General features: G+C 40.6%; 1 protein-coding gene, 1 long non-coding RNA gene and 1 other non-coding gene across 3 annotated transcripts; all 3 read right to left on the bottom strand.

Moving 5' to 3' along the window:
- Window positions 1–2,485: 2,485 nt before the first annotated feature.
- Window positions 2,486–3,473, bottom strand: LOC103640915 (uncharacterized). The gene is made up of 2 exons (XR_559933.4): window positions 3,137–3,473; window positions 2,486–3,058 (listed from the first exon to the last, which is right to left on the bottom strand). It is a non-coding gene; the product is annotated as an uncharacterized lncRNA (long non-coding RNA).
- Window positions 3,474–5,370: 1,897 nt separating this feature from the next.
- Window positions 5,371–5,451, bottom strand: LOC111590353 (small nucleolar RNA Z199). Its single transcript, XR_004853485.1, has one exon. It is a non-coding gene; the product is annotated as a small nucleolar RNA Z199 (small nucleolar RNA).
- Window positions 5,452–12,031: 6,580 nt separating this feature from the next.
- On the bottom strand, window positions 12,032–12,646 carry LOC103642333 (RING-H2 finger protein ATL67). The gene has a single exon (XM_020545297.1). It carries the CDS (start codon window positions 12,644–12,646, stop codon window positions 12,032–12,034), a length of 615 nt encoding a protein of 204 aa, XP_020400886.1.
- Window positions 12,647–17,619: the final 4,973 nt, after the last annotated feature.

Below are 17,619 nucleotides of genomic sequence, written 5' to 3'. Positions count from 1 at the left end.
AGATCTCGATGTAGTACCAAAGCTCGAATCAAGAAGAGCAAGAAGGTTTAGAGGCAAAACCGCAGCTCTCAATCTCACTCAAAGATTTCTCTCAAAAGATTTGAAATGGGAGAGGCAATGTCACACCCAGTTTTAAGGACAACCGATTGGATAGCATATGTGTGCCAGGATCTATTTCCAAACATATGTTGATGTCACAAATGTAATATATCAAAGGAACAATGCATGAAAGCGTAAATGAAGATTATATTAACATATTGCACTTTATATTAACATATTACACTTCGAACAGACATAATGTCTTAACCTTTATTCATCAAAGTACAGTGAAACATGGACATCCTTCCACAGAAAAATGACCGGGGTATCACTAGACTAGCATCCATCAAGTTCACCATCATAATCTTCATCTGCAAACTTCTGATCAAAATTAAGGTTAACAAGGTAAGGCTAAAGTTTAATGCATTGAGCATTTTAGTTGGTCAACATTTTATTATCAACACCTGATTTCTATGTATAAGTATATACCAAACCCATATTAAGCATAAGCAATATTCATCAGCATAAAGCTTAGAACCACTTGAACCAAAATATCATCAACATGAATCTCAACCACTTGAGTGCAATTGAACACGATTTATTTTCATCTTCAAGTTCAATTATCGTGTGAGGGTCAAGGCCGCTCGTAACCGTGAGCACAGCTGATATATTAGTTTTACACTCTGTAGAGGTGGCACAACTTCACCCATGAGTCGCGATTCCCTTCTAGCCCGGGTTCGCAAGTCCCGTATTCACTTCTGAGGTGAGTGGCTAGGGTCTCTCTACGAGGCTTTTCCCTAGAGTCCTCACTATGTAGATGTTGAAAATGGTCACTGCATAGAGTCATCTGACGTAACCCAAACTTATAGTCCAGTCTACAGGGTAAAGCTTGAGAATTATGCCCGTATCCAATCTACCTAAGATGGAATATAAGAGCATGACAGATGCCCCGTTCCGGTCGACCAAGACCAGCACCCAACATAAGACTTACCTAGTTATTTAGCCAAGGGCGTCCCATACCACCCTCATGGTAGCACTATTTTCCTGGGTGGTCACTCCATGCTCCAATTAAGTCATATGATCTTGATTAATTAACGAAGCATTCACAATAACAATGATAACAGTAACATAATCTTTGGAACAATAATATCATAAACAAGAGTGACTGCATAAAGTTAAAGTTGTAGCAATAGCATAACTAATAATGTAGAGTACAATACCAAGGTTTGATTAAGGTTGGAAAGGTTAGGTGTATTTGAATAGGTAACCCATCAAATTATGCATATCATGAATGTAAATTTAGTTATCATGTGTTGATTAGGTTCAAACATAATATGCAGGGGAGAAGTCCACTTGCCTTACTGATAAAAAAACTTGAGATTCTTCTTCAAAATTGAATCTTGATTCTCAAACAGTGGGTCAATCTCTAAACATTACATAGCAAACAACAAGAAATAAACATCACTCAATAACATATAACAATCAGCATAAATCAAGCTAAAAGGAAAACATAACAAAAGATCATTTGCTTTTCAAAAACATCACAAATGAGGGTTATAACGAAAATGTATTTTTTAAAAGGTCTGATCTATACTATAAAATAAGACATAATATTAAAACTATATTAATTGTAAATATACAAATATTAGGTTTACCAATTTAGTATTTTATAAAATTCATATGTGATATGTCTAAGATTAAGAGTTCATAAGATGAATAAACATATTATAACATTAGTAAACCTTTTTAACCTTTTAGAAAAGATATGTGTTATATATCTACGGTTAATGAGTTATGAAACACATTATTAATTTATGAAGTATTATGAAACACATTATTAAACATTATTGATGAAAAGCTATTATATAGGCCTAAACATGTTTTATGTGGAAAGATAATGAAACAAATAACTATATTTATTTTTATTAAAAAAACAGATGGCCTATATTATTATTAAGAAAGCTATATTCTAAGTCAATATATGAGTAACATTTTAGTTATGAAAAGAACTTTATATCCTTTAGGAAAGTGATTCATATATAACATGGACTAAATTCCATGAAATGATTAATCATGCCATATATCTAGTTATGAAAAAATTGACTATAGATTTGATTAATAAATTATGAGAAAGGATAATTAATTTATTAATTCTCTTTAGTCCTAAATTAGAAACAAATGATCTAATTTATTAAAAAGAAAACTATATCATTTTAGTTATGTGTACATTTAATTAAGCTATACTAATATTATTAAAAATTCATATCTGGTATACACATATTTGAATATGAAATACTTGAATATAAATCTAAATCATAAATAGGTAATTATATAATTACTAGTAGAGTGCCCGTGCGTTGCCACGGTGCATAATCATATTTGATGAATAACCTTAACAATTCATTATCATATCATGATATCATGGCTACTATACACAATATTCACATGGAAGTAAATGGAGTTACAAGAATGAATATAGAAAGTAACATAGGAGCAATTCAGATATTCTTAGTTACAATAACACATTTTTATACAAGTTGGCCAGGCTAAATTTATTTTGTCTGTACTATAACTTAGCAACAGATATATAATTTAGTACATGGTCACAATTAGGAACCTACCCTCTATAGCTTGAGCATCTAATGCAAATCTGTCAAGTACAGGGGCAATTGCAACACTGCTATAGCAGCATAAGGTACCTAAGCAGTAACAAGATAGGTCTTGAAAACATCTCAAAAGCACTGAACATTCTTAAGCGGAGGTGCCAGAGGAAGCCTTGGCGGTTGGATCTTCTCTTGGCCAAGCTCTCATTGTGGCGGTCTCTATTCCTTCAGCCTATGGGAAGAAGCTTTTGGTACTCGACAGCCTCAGACTTCTCTTCTTGGCAATCTTCTAAAGTAGTAGCTTCTTATTGCAAGTGCTTAAGAATAAGAAGCTACTACTTAAGAAGCCAGGTGAAGAATAAGAAGCCAGCCTCAGACTTCGTTTCTTGGCAATCTTATCTCATCAACCGCTGCTCCTACACCAGGTGAAGAATAAGAAGCCAGTATAGCAAAGCGAATGAAGGAGGAGATGTGGAGAGAGAGAGAGAGCTCACAAGATCCTGGAGAAGGCCTCCATGTTCTCCTGCAGCGTCCACTCATCCTCGGCGCCGGACGCGTAGTAGTCGTAGGCCATCTTCGGAAGCTTCTGCTTCGCAAAGGCTTGGTGATCTCCCCCATATATGCTTGTCGTAAAGCGCGCTGGCAGGCTTCTCAGCACATGCTCTTCCTCCTCCTCTTCTTCTTGCAGCACACAACACAACACAACACAAGTACAGTGGCAGTGGGTGGGAGCGAGAAACGGAGGGTGTGAGAGCAATATAAAGACATGAGGCGCTCGCTCTTGGCGCTTCTGCATGTGCAGACAAGGCAGCTCTCGAAGGAAGACGAGAGCGCAGGGAAAGGGAGGTGTTTGTCGTCGGAACGGATGAGACACTGGAGGTGGGAAGCGAGGGTGGCTCTCCTACACTGCTTCCTCATCCGCTTCTGCACCCCGTCCACGTCCACGTCCACGTCCACGTCCCCGTCCCCAGGAAATTCGTATTTATCAGTATAGGTTTGTCTCTTTGCCTTGACACCCAGAATGCTCCCCGGTTTTCAGGATTTATCTCTCTTTTTCAGAACGTTTTCACGCCCGCCGGTTGGTATCCCTGCGTGGCAGCACAGCATGTCACCTTTGGGTCAAAATGATTGGGCAGAGGCAGGCAGAATGGCAAATACGTCGCAAACCTGATCGGCTCTGATAGCTGTTGTCTGTGGTGTGGCTGCTGCAACCTGCCGAAGAAGAGCACCACGATGGCAACCATTTCAGTACGGATATGGGTGCCCTATTTGATAGGGATACTGGCAGCAGAGAAGACATGTAAGCAAAAATAAAAAAAAAACTACCTGCGACATTTTGCTATCATGAAGAAATATGATGCTTGATTGTTGTGTTCGACAAGGAATGAGATCCGCCCAAAGAAACTGACAACACCGGTGCATCTGCAGGCATTATATTCATGCCAGCTTAAGGTGTTAAGATTAAGCATGACTTAAAAAAGGATTGGCAGGATCTTGCTTTGTAAGAATAATGATGTGGCTTAATTACTGTTGCATATTGCAAGGATGAAAACAAATACTCCAACTAAAATAACTGGCCTAGTAGTAGCTTTTGGTACTCGACAGCCTCAGACTTCTCTTCTTAAGTAGTAGCTTCTTATTTATTTATTTATAGGTGACTGCCTGTGCGTTGCAACAGGAACATATATAGGTAGATTAGGATAACAAAATTTAAGATAACAATATATATGTTCTTGTTGCAACGCACGGGCACTCACCTAGTATATTATGATGACTTATGTATAAATGTGTGTTATATTGTTATGAGAAAATATTTCATAATTCATTTATAAAATCCTAGCCATACATAAATTTTGTTATCTTAATCTAACTATTTCACCACTATATAGTACAACGTCAGCTGTTGTCTCTCTCTTCTTGAAAGGCCATGTCCTCATCCCAGTAAGTTTCACCAAGAATCTTGATGAGATCCTAACATCTGTCTAGAGTAATTTTATCCCTAACCAGTAATGTCATAGTATACAAATGAATTCATCCTTCCAATTCTTAAGCTTTGTTGTCCAATCAACCCTTAATAAACAAATAAAATTTTATTTGTAAGTTTGAGAAAACAGACCAATCATTCAACTTATATAGGTAGGAAAGAAAAAGAACACAAACCTTCTCATCGAAGCAATAGCACGAAGAGCAGGGCCCACACCTAGAATTCTTGTCCAGAATTTCTGTATAATTGATTGACCAACCTTTAGTGATTCTTATACAATTAATCCTTAAATTAATAATATGAAAATGGAGAAACATTTATCTGAGAGATACATTACTGGCTGGCTTCAAAAACCTGATGTAACTCTTGCTGGATTTCTCAAAAACAAATTGAACCCGCAAAAATGCTCGGTTGTCCACCTGTAATTGTCTTTTCTGGTTTGTCAACCATTTCCTGTTGCAGTCATTTTCACTCTGGAAGAATTTGAAGACATGTAGAACCCTACATGACGAACAAGAAAAATGGCAAGTTGTGTATGATGTTTTGCCCCCTGTAACCTTTCAACACTACTTTCTTGAGGTGGTGGCTTAGGCACACTATGCGATCATCATCCACCTGATGATTCAATATTCTCATGCCCTGGGGAACAACCATGTAAGACTGCAAGACAACAATTGCTCACTGCGAAGGCAAGCTCACGAGAGAAATGGATGATGCAAACAAAACCAAGGAAAAATTTAGAATGGTCATCAGAGACTTCGAACGAGGGAATCATAGGAGAATAATCCCATCATATTGTTGTAGTTTTATATTCTTCATCTGACCATGGAAACATGCAAAAAAACCTAGCTAAGTATCTCAGTAAGAAACATAGCAAACTAAAGTCCAGATTTTCAAAGAGAAACAGTGGCACTCATTGTTTAGTATACTGCTGCTCAGAATATGATGCACAAGGATAAAGATGGGATCATCAGAGGCTTAAAACTTAGGAATCATAGGAGAATAACTAACTCCATTCATGACATTAGAGTAAGTTAATAGCTCACCACTTGATCATCAAACAGTTCTGGTAACTGAAATAGCTTGACAAGAGCACCGATCACACCCAGGCTGGTAAGCCTCAAGAACTCATACTCTCTTGTTTTGTAGACAATGTTCAAGAAATGGTAAAGTCGTAAAGGTACAGTGCAACCAGTTCTGCAAGAAGAGATAGTTACTGAAAGGTGTATGTTATAAACCAGAAGACTAAAAAGTGAAAAGTAAAATCAGTGCAGGAGAAATTTTCTATAGGAAACACTATCTAGATGTGATACATACTTTCTACAACTTAGAATCAAATCTATGTTAAACAAGAGAAAATCCGGGATAACAGGGGCACATTCTTTAAAGTACACCGTTATAAAGATATTCATATTTTTGTCATAAACAAGGTAGCAGTCGTTACCATTTACGAATGGCATCCTAGTAACAAGGTGCGATGGTCAGGCGGTCAGCAACCCCAGATAGAACAATTAATTTGTGCAAGTTATGAAACAATAGTTATAAGTCATTTGTTTCTATCACTTTTCTGATTTAATAAAGAACTTGTTAAATTCCTTATGATTTTATTGAAATATCAAGTGACACTGAAATCTACATACCTGAAGACGATTTTAATGAAGAGTGCACATTTGACGAGGCATACTTCAAGATGGTTCACAACTACAAAATGTTCAGATCCGAACCAATAGAGTATAGTATAATAAACATTTGTAGAACAAGCCTCACAGCAAAATAGAAGCCTAGCTACGGCATCTGCTAAAATGAGAACAAGATAGATGAAAGAACATGTAGAATGGAAATTGTGTCCGCTCTGTCCCCTAAGTCCTGTGATTACTACCTGAGCTCCACAAGGACAACAACGCCAAATCACCGTGAATGTCATGAGTCCTCCCTTCGTATGTACCTTCGTGACCTTGCTCCCCTCTCCATAGATCTCTCCGTGACCTCCCATCTCCATACCTCTCCTTCTGTTCACTCGTGTCAGCCTCGTTCCGATGCTGATGCCATTCAATCTCCCATCGCCATGGACGACCATCCTCCAGAATGCAGCGTCGGTGGCGACCAATAGCCGTCTAGCACCACATTGTCGGCACCTCCTCCTAGGCCAACCAATGTCAGCAAGCTTTGGTTTTGATAATAGCCCAAGACTACAAATGTTGAAGATGCCACTACTTCACCACCAGTCATGGAGAAGCCATCTATATTCACCACCAGTCGTGGAGAAGCCATGTGCAAGGAAAATGACTCCAAAACAATAAAGAAAATGTCATGTTTAGGTGTTGTAAACTATATGCAGTGTCAGGGTGTTAGTATAATGTCCATCAACTGTATGCAGTGTCTAGGTGTTAGCATGAACTATTGGTAACTGAATGTAGACTAAATGGAATCTGTGCAGTCCGCTGGAAATTGTGTTGGACAGCTGACAGACTCAAAAAACGGGGTCTTGATTATCCTAAAAATTGTGTTCTATGCGATCAAGAAGATGAAACTGCGCAACATATTCTATCAAATTGCATTTTCACAAGTCAGTTTTGGTATAATATATTAACTCCAACCGGTCTCTCTACTGTGGCTCCTTAGAGAAGATATTCCTATTTTGTTGAATGGTGGAGGAAGGCTTTAGCTAGGATTCCTAAAAGCAAAAGAAAGGGCTTTAATAGTGTGGTCATCCTTGGGGCTTAGTGCCTTTGGAAGCAGATAAATAGGTGTAATTTTTTATGGAGCTCAGCCTTGCCTTTCTACCTTAGAGGATGGTTTCAAAGATGAGATGCGGATGTGGTTTTTTGTAGGATCCAAGAACATGAGCTCTCTTTTTTATCCTGGTTAGAGGAAGGAAGGTTTTTTAGCCTCTTTGTATGTTGTGGTGGTGGTGTGTTGTGTGTGGCTGGTATGTGTATGTGTGTGTGTGTTTGGTGTGTTTTTGTTGTATGAGTCTGGTGTGTGTTGTGTCCTGTTTGTTCCAGGCCTTAGGCCTTTTCCCCTATCCTTTAATATAATGATACACACCCTTCCTGCGTATTCGAGAAAAAAATGAAAAGGTGATTGTTAGTCAAAAATAATTCATGATAGATTCATTGGCAAACAGGGATATGTGCAACCTTCAAATATGAACTCCTCTCAATAAAGGTATACCCCAAATCAAGGTTCAAGATGTTCACATTTTTTGTCAAATCTGAAGGAGTTGTCTGTGGATTCAAACCAGAAGTCACACTCATCAAGTAGAAAGTGCCAGTAACTACTGTGATATAGGATCTACTTGAAGATCAAACAGCCAACCTATATGGTGTTAACTGATTGTAGTACAAAATACACACATTCACGGTCAGCGGGAAAGCACATACCTGTGTTATGTGAGGGCTAGTGTTTATGTACACATAGCTATGTTCATTTTTTAATATACTCTCAAAAAACTGTTGTACTCTATCAAATTTCTTAATATACAATGTTGCTGCTACTGTCGACCTAAAGTTGCAGCTGCACCATGAATAATCAAACCCCCAAGTCCATATACATCTACATTGTTGTTTTTTATTTTCTCTAAACTGAAATACATGTCACAATGCTTTTGTCAAAAATAACTACTCTGAATTGAAAAATAGCAGCAGCATAAAACAGTTGTAAACTCCACAAGCTTTACCAACAAATCAACCAAATCAAGTCCCATTGGTCAGATATTTTGACAACAATTTCATCATATGACAAGTAATACATTCCATTGTTAAACACCACCAAAATATCGATCCTTTAACTTCAATTTCACAAAATCATAGAACTGTAGGTGAAGAACAAAATCAGAGAAACTTTAAATTTATGGTGTCCGAGTGACGCATTGATTAGGAGATCATTATCTCACCTTGTGGTAGAAGCAAGTCGATCTAGGAAATGAAATTCTCTCACCTTGTGGTCCTCGTCTTGCTACCCTTTTTCCTCCTTTGATGCGACCGCCACTGCCTCAGCTTCCTGATTCAAAGCTATTGTAATCTTTGATGTCTTCTCCTCAGATACATCTTCGGCGGGTCGGTCCGCCTCCACTGCCCCCGCTGCCTTGCGAGACATCGTCCTCCTCCGGGTGACTGGAATCACCGGTGCCACCTCGCCCATCTTACGAACGGTGATCCTCCTCGCTGTTGGGCGTGCACTGCATGCGGGAACCGTCGAACCGGAGTAGGAAGCAGCACGGGCCTATGTGCACTCGTGCAGCGTAGTGCGGCGTTCGCCTCCCACACGCCCTCCACGGCCTCTGGCGCCGTGCTCACCAGTGGCGGCCGCAATGTCTGCTCCTCCCTCTACGGTGACCCGACTTGCAATTGGTTACTTCCAAGAGAGATCATAATTCAGAAGTAAGTTATTACCTTTTTCCTTGTCTCAGACTCATCCTTCTCTGTTTATAAAGCTTTTATGTTTCTCTTCTAATTGTGTAGAACTGCATAATAACAACATTGTAATGAGTTATCATATATGTTTGAATGAAACAGTTATATGCTCTTTGTATCAATTGGACATAGATTTTTTGTAATATTCACTGTCCATCCCAAAATTAGCAAAGAAGTTCAACGACATTGGGGGTGCAACATGCCCACTCATCTGTTTTCCTTCTGAGCTGTTCCCAGTCTTAGGAGAAGGTGCATTTTCGACATATTCAAATTGGTAAGTATGGGGTTTGCTCCTGGTTGTAGTATCTCAATCACCAATGATGTCAGGACGAGAGTTGGCTCTTCAGGCTTCTTCTCATAGAGGCTTTCATTTGGCTACAATGCAGAAATTGGATATGAAATTACACTTTACTTATACAAAAAATAAAACATGTTCATAAAGTTTTTTAGATTAGCAGGAAAAAAAAATAAATTACAGGGTTATAAAGCAAACTCCCTTTTGTCACATTACAAAATAGAAAAATAGAGGTCGTTACTTGACAAATGACAACTATATGTAGAGAAACAGGACAAAATGGTTGTGTGTTCTCAAGTCAATATGTAAAACATAGCTTTGATGTAAGCTTTCGTGCACCAAGTCCACCAGTCTCATTTCTAGGCTTTTTAGCATCGATCGTCTTCTTGAAAGAATGGGTTGGAGCTCTAGCCAAACGAAAGATCTCAGACTCTTTCTTTTTAATTAATTTTTTTTCTCTTAACACCTATGTCAGCTTCAGATCTGGAAATGCAGTAGATTTTCTTCTCAAACCTGTCCACGTACGTGAACCTGTGGCCATGCTACAATGCATTGTAGTAATAGTAATCTGCAGCAGTGAATGATTGATTGATCACTTGCACATATTAGTAATATTAATCTGCTGCAGCCAGTGTGATTGATCACATGTTCATATGTACAACTACAATATATAATAAATATGATCATTTGAATGAAAATTCCAAATGTTGTTCTACCTAATGTAATTTTTTTGCTTCTCTCTTTTTTTTAGTTTTATCTGCTTATAAATTATTTTTTGTGTTTTGGTATGCGTGCCACACTTGTTTGGATGCCACGTGATAGCAAACAGGAAGCCAAGCTAAAAAATGTGCATGCCATAGGTTTAGATATATGCTATTTCAAGATATAAATTGAAAATACCAATTAATTGAAAATTGTTAATAGCGGTTAACCAGGGTGTTTCGGATTCGCAGTACCATGTGATGTACACATCAAAATAGATAAAGGTAACCCCACAATTAAACTTACCATGCAATCGCTCGAATAGTGATCCATTTGAAACATACTCGAAGACCATCATCCAGATGAAGGGTTTTCATCTTCACAATAACCCACAAGGTTCATAAGATTTTTATGGTTTACACTCGATAAGGCTTCAACCTAGAAAGCAAGGCATAACCATCCTGAAAACTCAATATCTTACAGACTGGAAATAGAATGAAATAGAATGATCAATTTTATACCTTATATTCATGAAATGTGCTTCAGCTATAACGAACCACAATGCACAGCTCATCTAGCAGTTCAGGAGCTGGTTTGATTTGTGCCCAAAAGAAGTACGTACATGAAAATCTAAGAAAAATAAACATTATATAGACTGGAACACATACTTTTAGTTCTTCAAAGTCCCTATTTGCTTCCATCAAGCCCTCTAAGGCTTTGATTGCTTTTGTAAGCTCCTACCACCAGTCTCCTCTTGCAATTTGTCCAAGTTAGTTACATATTTCAGGTCTTCTGACTTACCATTTGCTTCTCGTGATATGTAAACCATGGCCCTTTCCATTACCTCATTAAATATCCACTAACGGACTTCCTTTAACAGATGAAGATATTTGGAGATCAACCGAACAATATCCTCCATGTGTGCTACATTATACTAAAATAATTGTAGCATAAAAGGCGTAAGTAATATCAAAGTGTCTCCAATGAAAATGGTTATGCTAGCTCAACTAAAATAATATGGATCAAACCTGACCATCACCAGCATCTGTGAGCCTCATGCTTGCTGAGAAAAAAAATACTCATTATTGCCATTGCTCTCTCTAGCATTAAGTTAACGACCCATCCTATAGTAGTTAGATTAGATATGTTACAGGTTGACGAGTAAAGGATGACATGACTATACTCGAGTAGATAAGGTTAGCAAAATCATAAGTACAACAACCATTTGTGGAAGTAAACTTACCTAGTTCCTTTATAATATGGAAGATGGACCCCTCGCCTTCATGTCCAATTAGGTGACTTAGATAATGTCAAGGACCAATTGTGTAAAACTGGATGCTAGGTGTAATTGACCATATAATTCTTAGATAGCCCCCTTCTTTTTTTGACATAAGATGGTCCCCTTCTTCTATTAGCAGTGCTTTGACAAGATGTATAGCAAGTAGATATGAGAAATCACCCACATTTGCCTCTGACAAATAGAACTGCCAAATGCACTGGTAAATAGAACCATTAAGCAGTCCATCCTCTACCTGCAAATGTTCCCCTGAAAGAGGATGACTTGGACATTTGAAGCTTCTCTGATCAATGCTTTTTTGTCACTAAACATACGCTCAACCAAGCCCTGAATGTAAAGAACAACAATATTTCCAAACAATCAAATATAACCAAAATAATTAATATCCCATAATGCCCCTATATTGATTATACCCAATGTAAAGAATTGCTTAGCATATTGAGCCATCAGTTGTTTATGTATAGCTTGGGTTTGACAGTGCAGAATTCAGGAACCAAAAACTGCAAAGGAGAGAAAACGGGGAAGGACCTGAGTGTTCCACTTTGTGGTGTGCTTTTTCCATGTCCATGAACTCAGTTGCAACTATCATAAAATCCACATATTTAACTATGCTGGCAGTGGTGACAGATTACAGTGCTCCATCGTGCCGTCGGAGGAAGAGCAATGCGTTGCACCAGTGTCATGTGTCCATGCCCATCACCTGCGGCGCCTCCGGTCGGCGGCGTACTGCGAGAGCGGGACGAGCTCGGAGAGCGGCGTGGCATTGGGCGTCGGGACGGGAGAGGACCTGCAGACGGGGCAGGACGCGCTCCGGCTCAGCCAGGCGTCGAGGCACGCGACGTGGAAGCCGTGCCTGCACTCGGGCATCACGCGCAGCGTCTCGCCGTCCCTGTACTCGCTGAGGCAGATGGAGCACATGGCGTTGGCCTCGGCGGCCCTGCTGGAGAAGGCGACCTTGGGGTAGGAAGCGATGGCGGCCGCGTCGAGCCCGACGGGGGAGCAGGCCGCGGCGGCGGAGGAGGAGGGGTAAGCGTCGTCTTCGGGGGACTCGGACCCCTCCGCGACGAAGAGCACGCGCGGGACGGTGATGGAGAGGTGGCCGGAGCTGGACGCCGTGGTGACTGCTTCCCCGGCCCAGTAGTCCCCGCCGCGGCCGAAGCAGAAGTAGAAAGCCAGCAGGAAGGAGGCGAACAGGATGAGGAAGCCGAGCGCGATGGCGATGGAGTAGCCGAGGCCCAGGTTGGAGAGCTGAGGTCGTGCCGTCGTGGAGCTGACCGAGGGGCGGCCGGAACGGACGGTTGGGCGCTCCATCGTGCGGACGGAGGAAGAAACGGCTGCTGTGCGCGCGACCATGGGCCGCCCAAACCTAATTGGAGTATGGGCCGCACCAAAAAAGCAGCCCAAAACGCCTGCACTGGTGTATTGTTGTATTGTCTTGCAAAACCTTAGTACCATATTGGCTAGTAAAGGAGACATGGAGCGGCTTATAAGCTTTGGCGCGGTGGCTGAACTGATCAGTTTCAAATGGTGGCTGAACTGATGGTCAGTTTCAACTCGCGCAGGCATAAGAATTTTTGCTGGACACCTGCGTGTACGGCCTGTGGGGGCAGAACCAGAGCCATGGCAGAACAGGTCAAAGGCAGAACAAGTCAATGGCAGACTACTATTGCTTACTTAATAAGTAGTAGAGATTTATCTTGTATCGATTACGAAAAGGTGAACTACATTTATTTTAACTCTATATTAGAAAACTACGCATAAATTGACTATAACAAATATAATTTAAATTTATTCACAAGAGCACGTAAACTATTGAAAACACATAATTAAAGAGATTCGTCACGTAATTACAAAGCTTAACAAAATAATGATTGACTTGCTAAATATTATTTCTTGCATAACAACCATAATCCTAATTAAACTATGAAAATACGTGAATTATTGGACACACTAATTAAAATACTTATCACATAACACTAATTAATTTACAAAAACATGTAGATTGTTGCAACTGTAAATTTAAACTGATTAGCCCACTAGCACAAAGCTAACAAAATATTATTAAATTTATTTAGATACAAGTACACATTTATTTATCCATAAATCTATATCGTAGGGGTTAATACACTATTAACCATAGCTTTTCGAGGGTAGATTAAAAATATGACCTTACTATTAGCGCGGTAGAGCAGGAAGTCGTGGATTCAACGCAGTTCTTCGACAAAGAACGCATGGCGTAGCGAGTGGCGAGATCAACGCAACATCAGATTTCATCGACGAGAGGCGCAGCTCTGACGGGCATCGTATAGAACGGTGTTCCACGAGCAGGGTGACGGCAAGGGAGTCGTGGTGCGGTGGCGAGGATCTCCGACGAGGCGCGGAAGATCGTCGACGAGGCTCCAGCACGGCGCTTAGCACGCGCAGAGCATTACGCGCGCGACAGCAGCACAGATTCGGTGACGACTTCGGGTACAAGCACACGGTGGCGAGGTCATTAGGGAGGAACTCTTGTGAGGCTTCGACGACGACGAGCAGAGACATTCGACGTGCACGAACAGAGAAGCAGTTGTGGCAGTGCAGCAGCATGGCGCCAGAGCGAGTCCGGATGCGTGGGAACGAGCGAGCAGAGACAAGGTAAAAGTGCTCGATGGGGACACTGCTTTTATAGCCAGAGCAGGAAGCGAGGCGATGTCCGGGTGGTGGAACTCCATCAATGGGGCCAAGGTGAGTGGGGGAGGGAGATAGATGGGCGCATGCAGCGCCAGTAAATCCAGTAATACTCCACTTGAGCTCGGAGGCGAGGGGGCACGTGTAGTAAATCAAGCTCGAAGGCGAGGGGGTACGCGTAGTGGCACACTGGGCGAGGGCCGGGGGAGGGCAGGTGGCCGCGTCCACAACTTGCTTCGGCGGCGGCGGCTGACGCGAGCCAACGGCAGAAAAACGAGCCAATGTAGATGAAAGGCTGGAGGGACCTCGATGATAATAACACTTGCATGCTGGCCCTATTTGAAAGGGAGAGAGAAAAGGAGAAGTGTAGATAGGAGGGAGGACGTGGGGTGGCTCCTGGACAAGGGAGGTCGAGTGAGGCTCGCATTCTTTTTTTCTTTCTTTTTTTTCTTTTTTAATAGATGTATGTATATATATAAATATATATTTAAGTATTTAAAATTATATAATAGATTCAAAAATAATAGTAATGTAAATAAAATACCCTTCTGCAAAAATAAATTATTGTAAGGTAGATTCTATTTATTTAAATAGATTGGACTCCACAAAATGTAAATCAATAAAATGAAACTTTCACAAGTACCTATACGTGAAAATTATTAACCAATCAAAATGTGTATTCCAAAAACACTTATTTTACCAACTCATTATTATTTTATACAATGAGATATTTCTCACAAAATTAAATCAAAAAATAGATATGAAATTCAAATCAAACAAAACATATGTTTCAACATGAATCCATCAAACACTTGGTAAATTTTATTTATTCAATTTTTTAATTTATTTATATCACCATTTCATTATTTGAAAATATAAATATTTTCATTTCTACTAGAAATTAATCATATAAACTAAGTTATTTTCAATTGACGGATTTAGGTTGTTACAGGCAAGAGGTATGAGAGAGCGGGGAGTGTTTCTTAGGTTAAAAATGGAGTTTGGTGCGTGCTCTTGTATGGGGAGAGAGGTAGGAGTGAGTATATATAGGTGGGGCTCCCAAACTAGTCGTTGGGCTGAACTTTTCTGCACAGGGCCGGTTCAACCGCCTAGGTGCAGACTGGCAGATTGCATGTTAGACTGGTCAAAAGGTCCTGACACTGGTTGAATCGCCCCTAGGGCCAGTTTAACTGCTTGGTGGTCAAACTGACAGTTCAACTCAGCTAAAAAGTTGGTTTTGACCAGACAGGTCTAGGGAAAACCCCGGTTGAACTTGCCCTGGACCCCGGTTGAACTTGCTCTGGATCTCGATTGACTCTGCTTGACCCCGGTTGAACCTGCCTAGAAAAAGCTCAACTCAGCTGAGAAAGCTCAACTCAGCTGAGAAAGTTCAACTCAGCTGAAGAATGTCAACTCAGCTGAAAAAGTCAACTCAGTTGAAGAAGCTCAACTCAGGTGAAGAAGCTCAACTCAGCTAAAGAAGTTTAACTCAGCTGAAAAGGCTAAACTGCTTTTCAACAGGAAGGATCTCCGTCTCCCAAACCTCACTGTTGGGTCCATGCTTCGTCGCCGAAGGTCTTATAGGAAGAAGCGGTTTTCGGTTGATGCTGTTTGTATAAGATGGCCGAAGGTTCCTCTTCATAAAGCTTCGGTATTACAAACCGACTTAAAGATAGAATGACCTTTTAGTCCATAAAGGTCTGAGTCAATGTTGTAAACTTTTATAAGGGGCATACTTGTAATTCCTCACAGGCTGCGTCCTGTGCCTATAAATAGTGAACAGTATTCCTTTACTGTTCATGAATTCTGGTAATTGTAATCGCATCTTCTGGAATCCAACCTTTGCCAAGGCGGAGGTATTATTGTATTCCATGATTCAATATGTTAAGAAAATATAATATAATTCGTCTATGATTTATTTACCCCTTTTATACCTCTCATTTTATGTTGTCTTACAATATCTATTGAAATTTTATTACGAAGACTTAAGCTTCGTAATTTTACTCTCATCAACCTTCGTCCAAGGCCCATTATCCTCAAGGGAATAATGTTTCATGGACGAAGGATGTTAACATTTAACACTTTATGTTGCCTTGTTCTTAATTCATAGCACTTGAGAACAAGTCCCCAACATTGGCGCCCACCTCCGGTGAACTCACTTCCACTTTTTGAGCTGATGGCTTCATTCAACGACCAAGCTGGAGCTGCTTCGGACCCGAAGCTGGTGCTCCCGATCACAGGTGGTTCGTCCTCAGAGCCAGCTAACAAGAAACAAAAGAAGGAAGCACAGAGAAGGGTACAGCATGTTGGGGTGCAAGGACCCTTCATCAAGTCAAGATGGTCTCACATTCCTATTACCTTCTCCCAAGAGGACCTTCAGCTCAAGGATTACCCACACAACGATGCCATGGTTATCTCTTGTGTTATCAAAGGATTCCTGGTTCACAATGTCTTGGTTGACACAGGAAGTGCAGCTGATATCATATTTGCTAAGGCCTTCAGACAAATGCAAGAGCCAGAAGATAAGATTCATGATGCTACACATCCTCTCTGTGGCTTCGGAGGAAGACAGATTGTAGCACTGGGCAAGATCACCATGTCAGTGACCTTCGGGTTCATCAACAACACTAGAACTGAGCAAGTTGTGTTTGACATTGTTGACATGGAATACCCTTACAATGCAATTATTGGTCGTGGCACCTTCAATGCTTTTGAAGCAATTCTTCACCCTGCTTATCTTTGCATGAAGATACCTTCGGATCAAGGACCCATCGCTATTCATGGAAGTCAGGAAGCTGCCAGAAGGGCCGAAGGAAACTGGACTGACTCAAAAGCAATCCATAACATAGATGGAGCTGAAGCTTGTGAACAATACAAATTCAGAAGGGAGAAAGCAGCTTCAGCAGATCAGCCGAAGCCCATGCTCTTATGTGAGGATATAGCAGAGCAGAAGGTGTTGTTGGGCTCTCAGTTATCCGAAGAACAAGAGAAAAACTTGATAAGGTTTTTGTTCAACAACAAAGATGTTTTTGCATGGTCAGCCAATGATCTCTGTGGAGTTAACAGGGATGTTATTGAACACTCGCTCAATGTCGATCCATCCTTCAGACCCAGAAAGCAGAGGCTTCGGAAAATGTCAGATGATAAGGCCGAAGGTGCTCGTAACGAAGTCAAAAGACTCCTCAGTGCAGGAGTTATCAGAGAAGTAAAGTACCCAGAATGGCTAGCTAACACTGTTATGGTAAAAAAGGCCAATGGCAAGTGGCGAATGTGTATCGATTTTACAGATCTTAACAAGGCTTGTCCGAAGGATGAATTCCCATTGCCAAGGATAGACTCTTTAGTTGATGCAGCAGCTTCTTCAGAGCTCATGAGTCTGTTAGACTGTTATTCAGGCTACCATCAAATCTGGATGAAGAAGGAAGATGAGCCGAAGACTAGCTTCATAACTCCGAGTGGCACATATTGCTATCTTCGGATGCCTGAGGGGCTAAAAAACGCTGGAGGAAGTTTCAGCAGAATGACTGCGAAGGTTCTCCAGTCTCAGATAGGCAGAAATGTGCTAACTTATGTTGATGACATCATTGTAAAAAGCACGAAACAGGAGAATCATATTG

Source organism: Zea mays, chromosome 10, assembly GCF_902167145.1.
Source record: "Zea mays cultivar B73 chromosome 10, Zm-B73-REFERENCE-NAM-5.0, whole genome shotgun sequence".
NCBI lineage: Eukaryota > Viridiplantae > Streptophyta > Magnoliopsida > Poales > Poaceae > Zea > Zea mays.
Note: the sequence above shows the minus strand (reverse complement) of the source record. Positions and strands in the feature narration are given on the sequence as shown.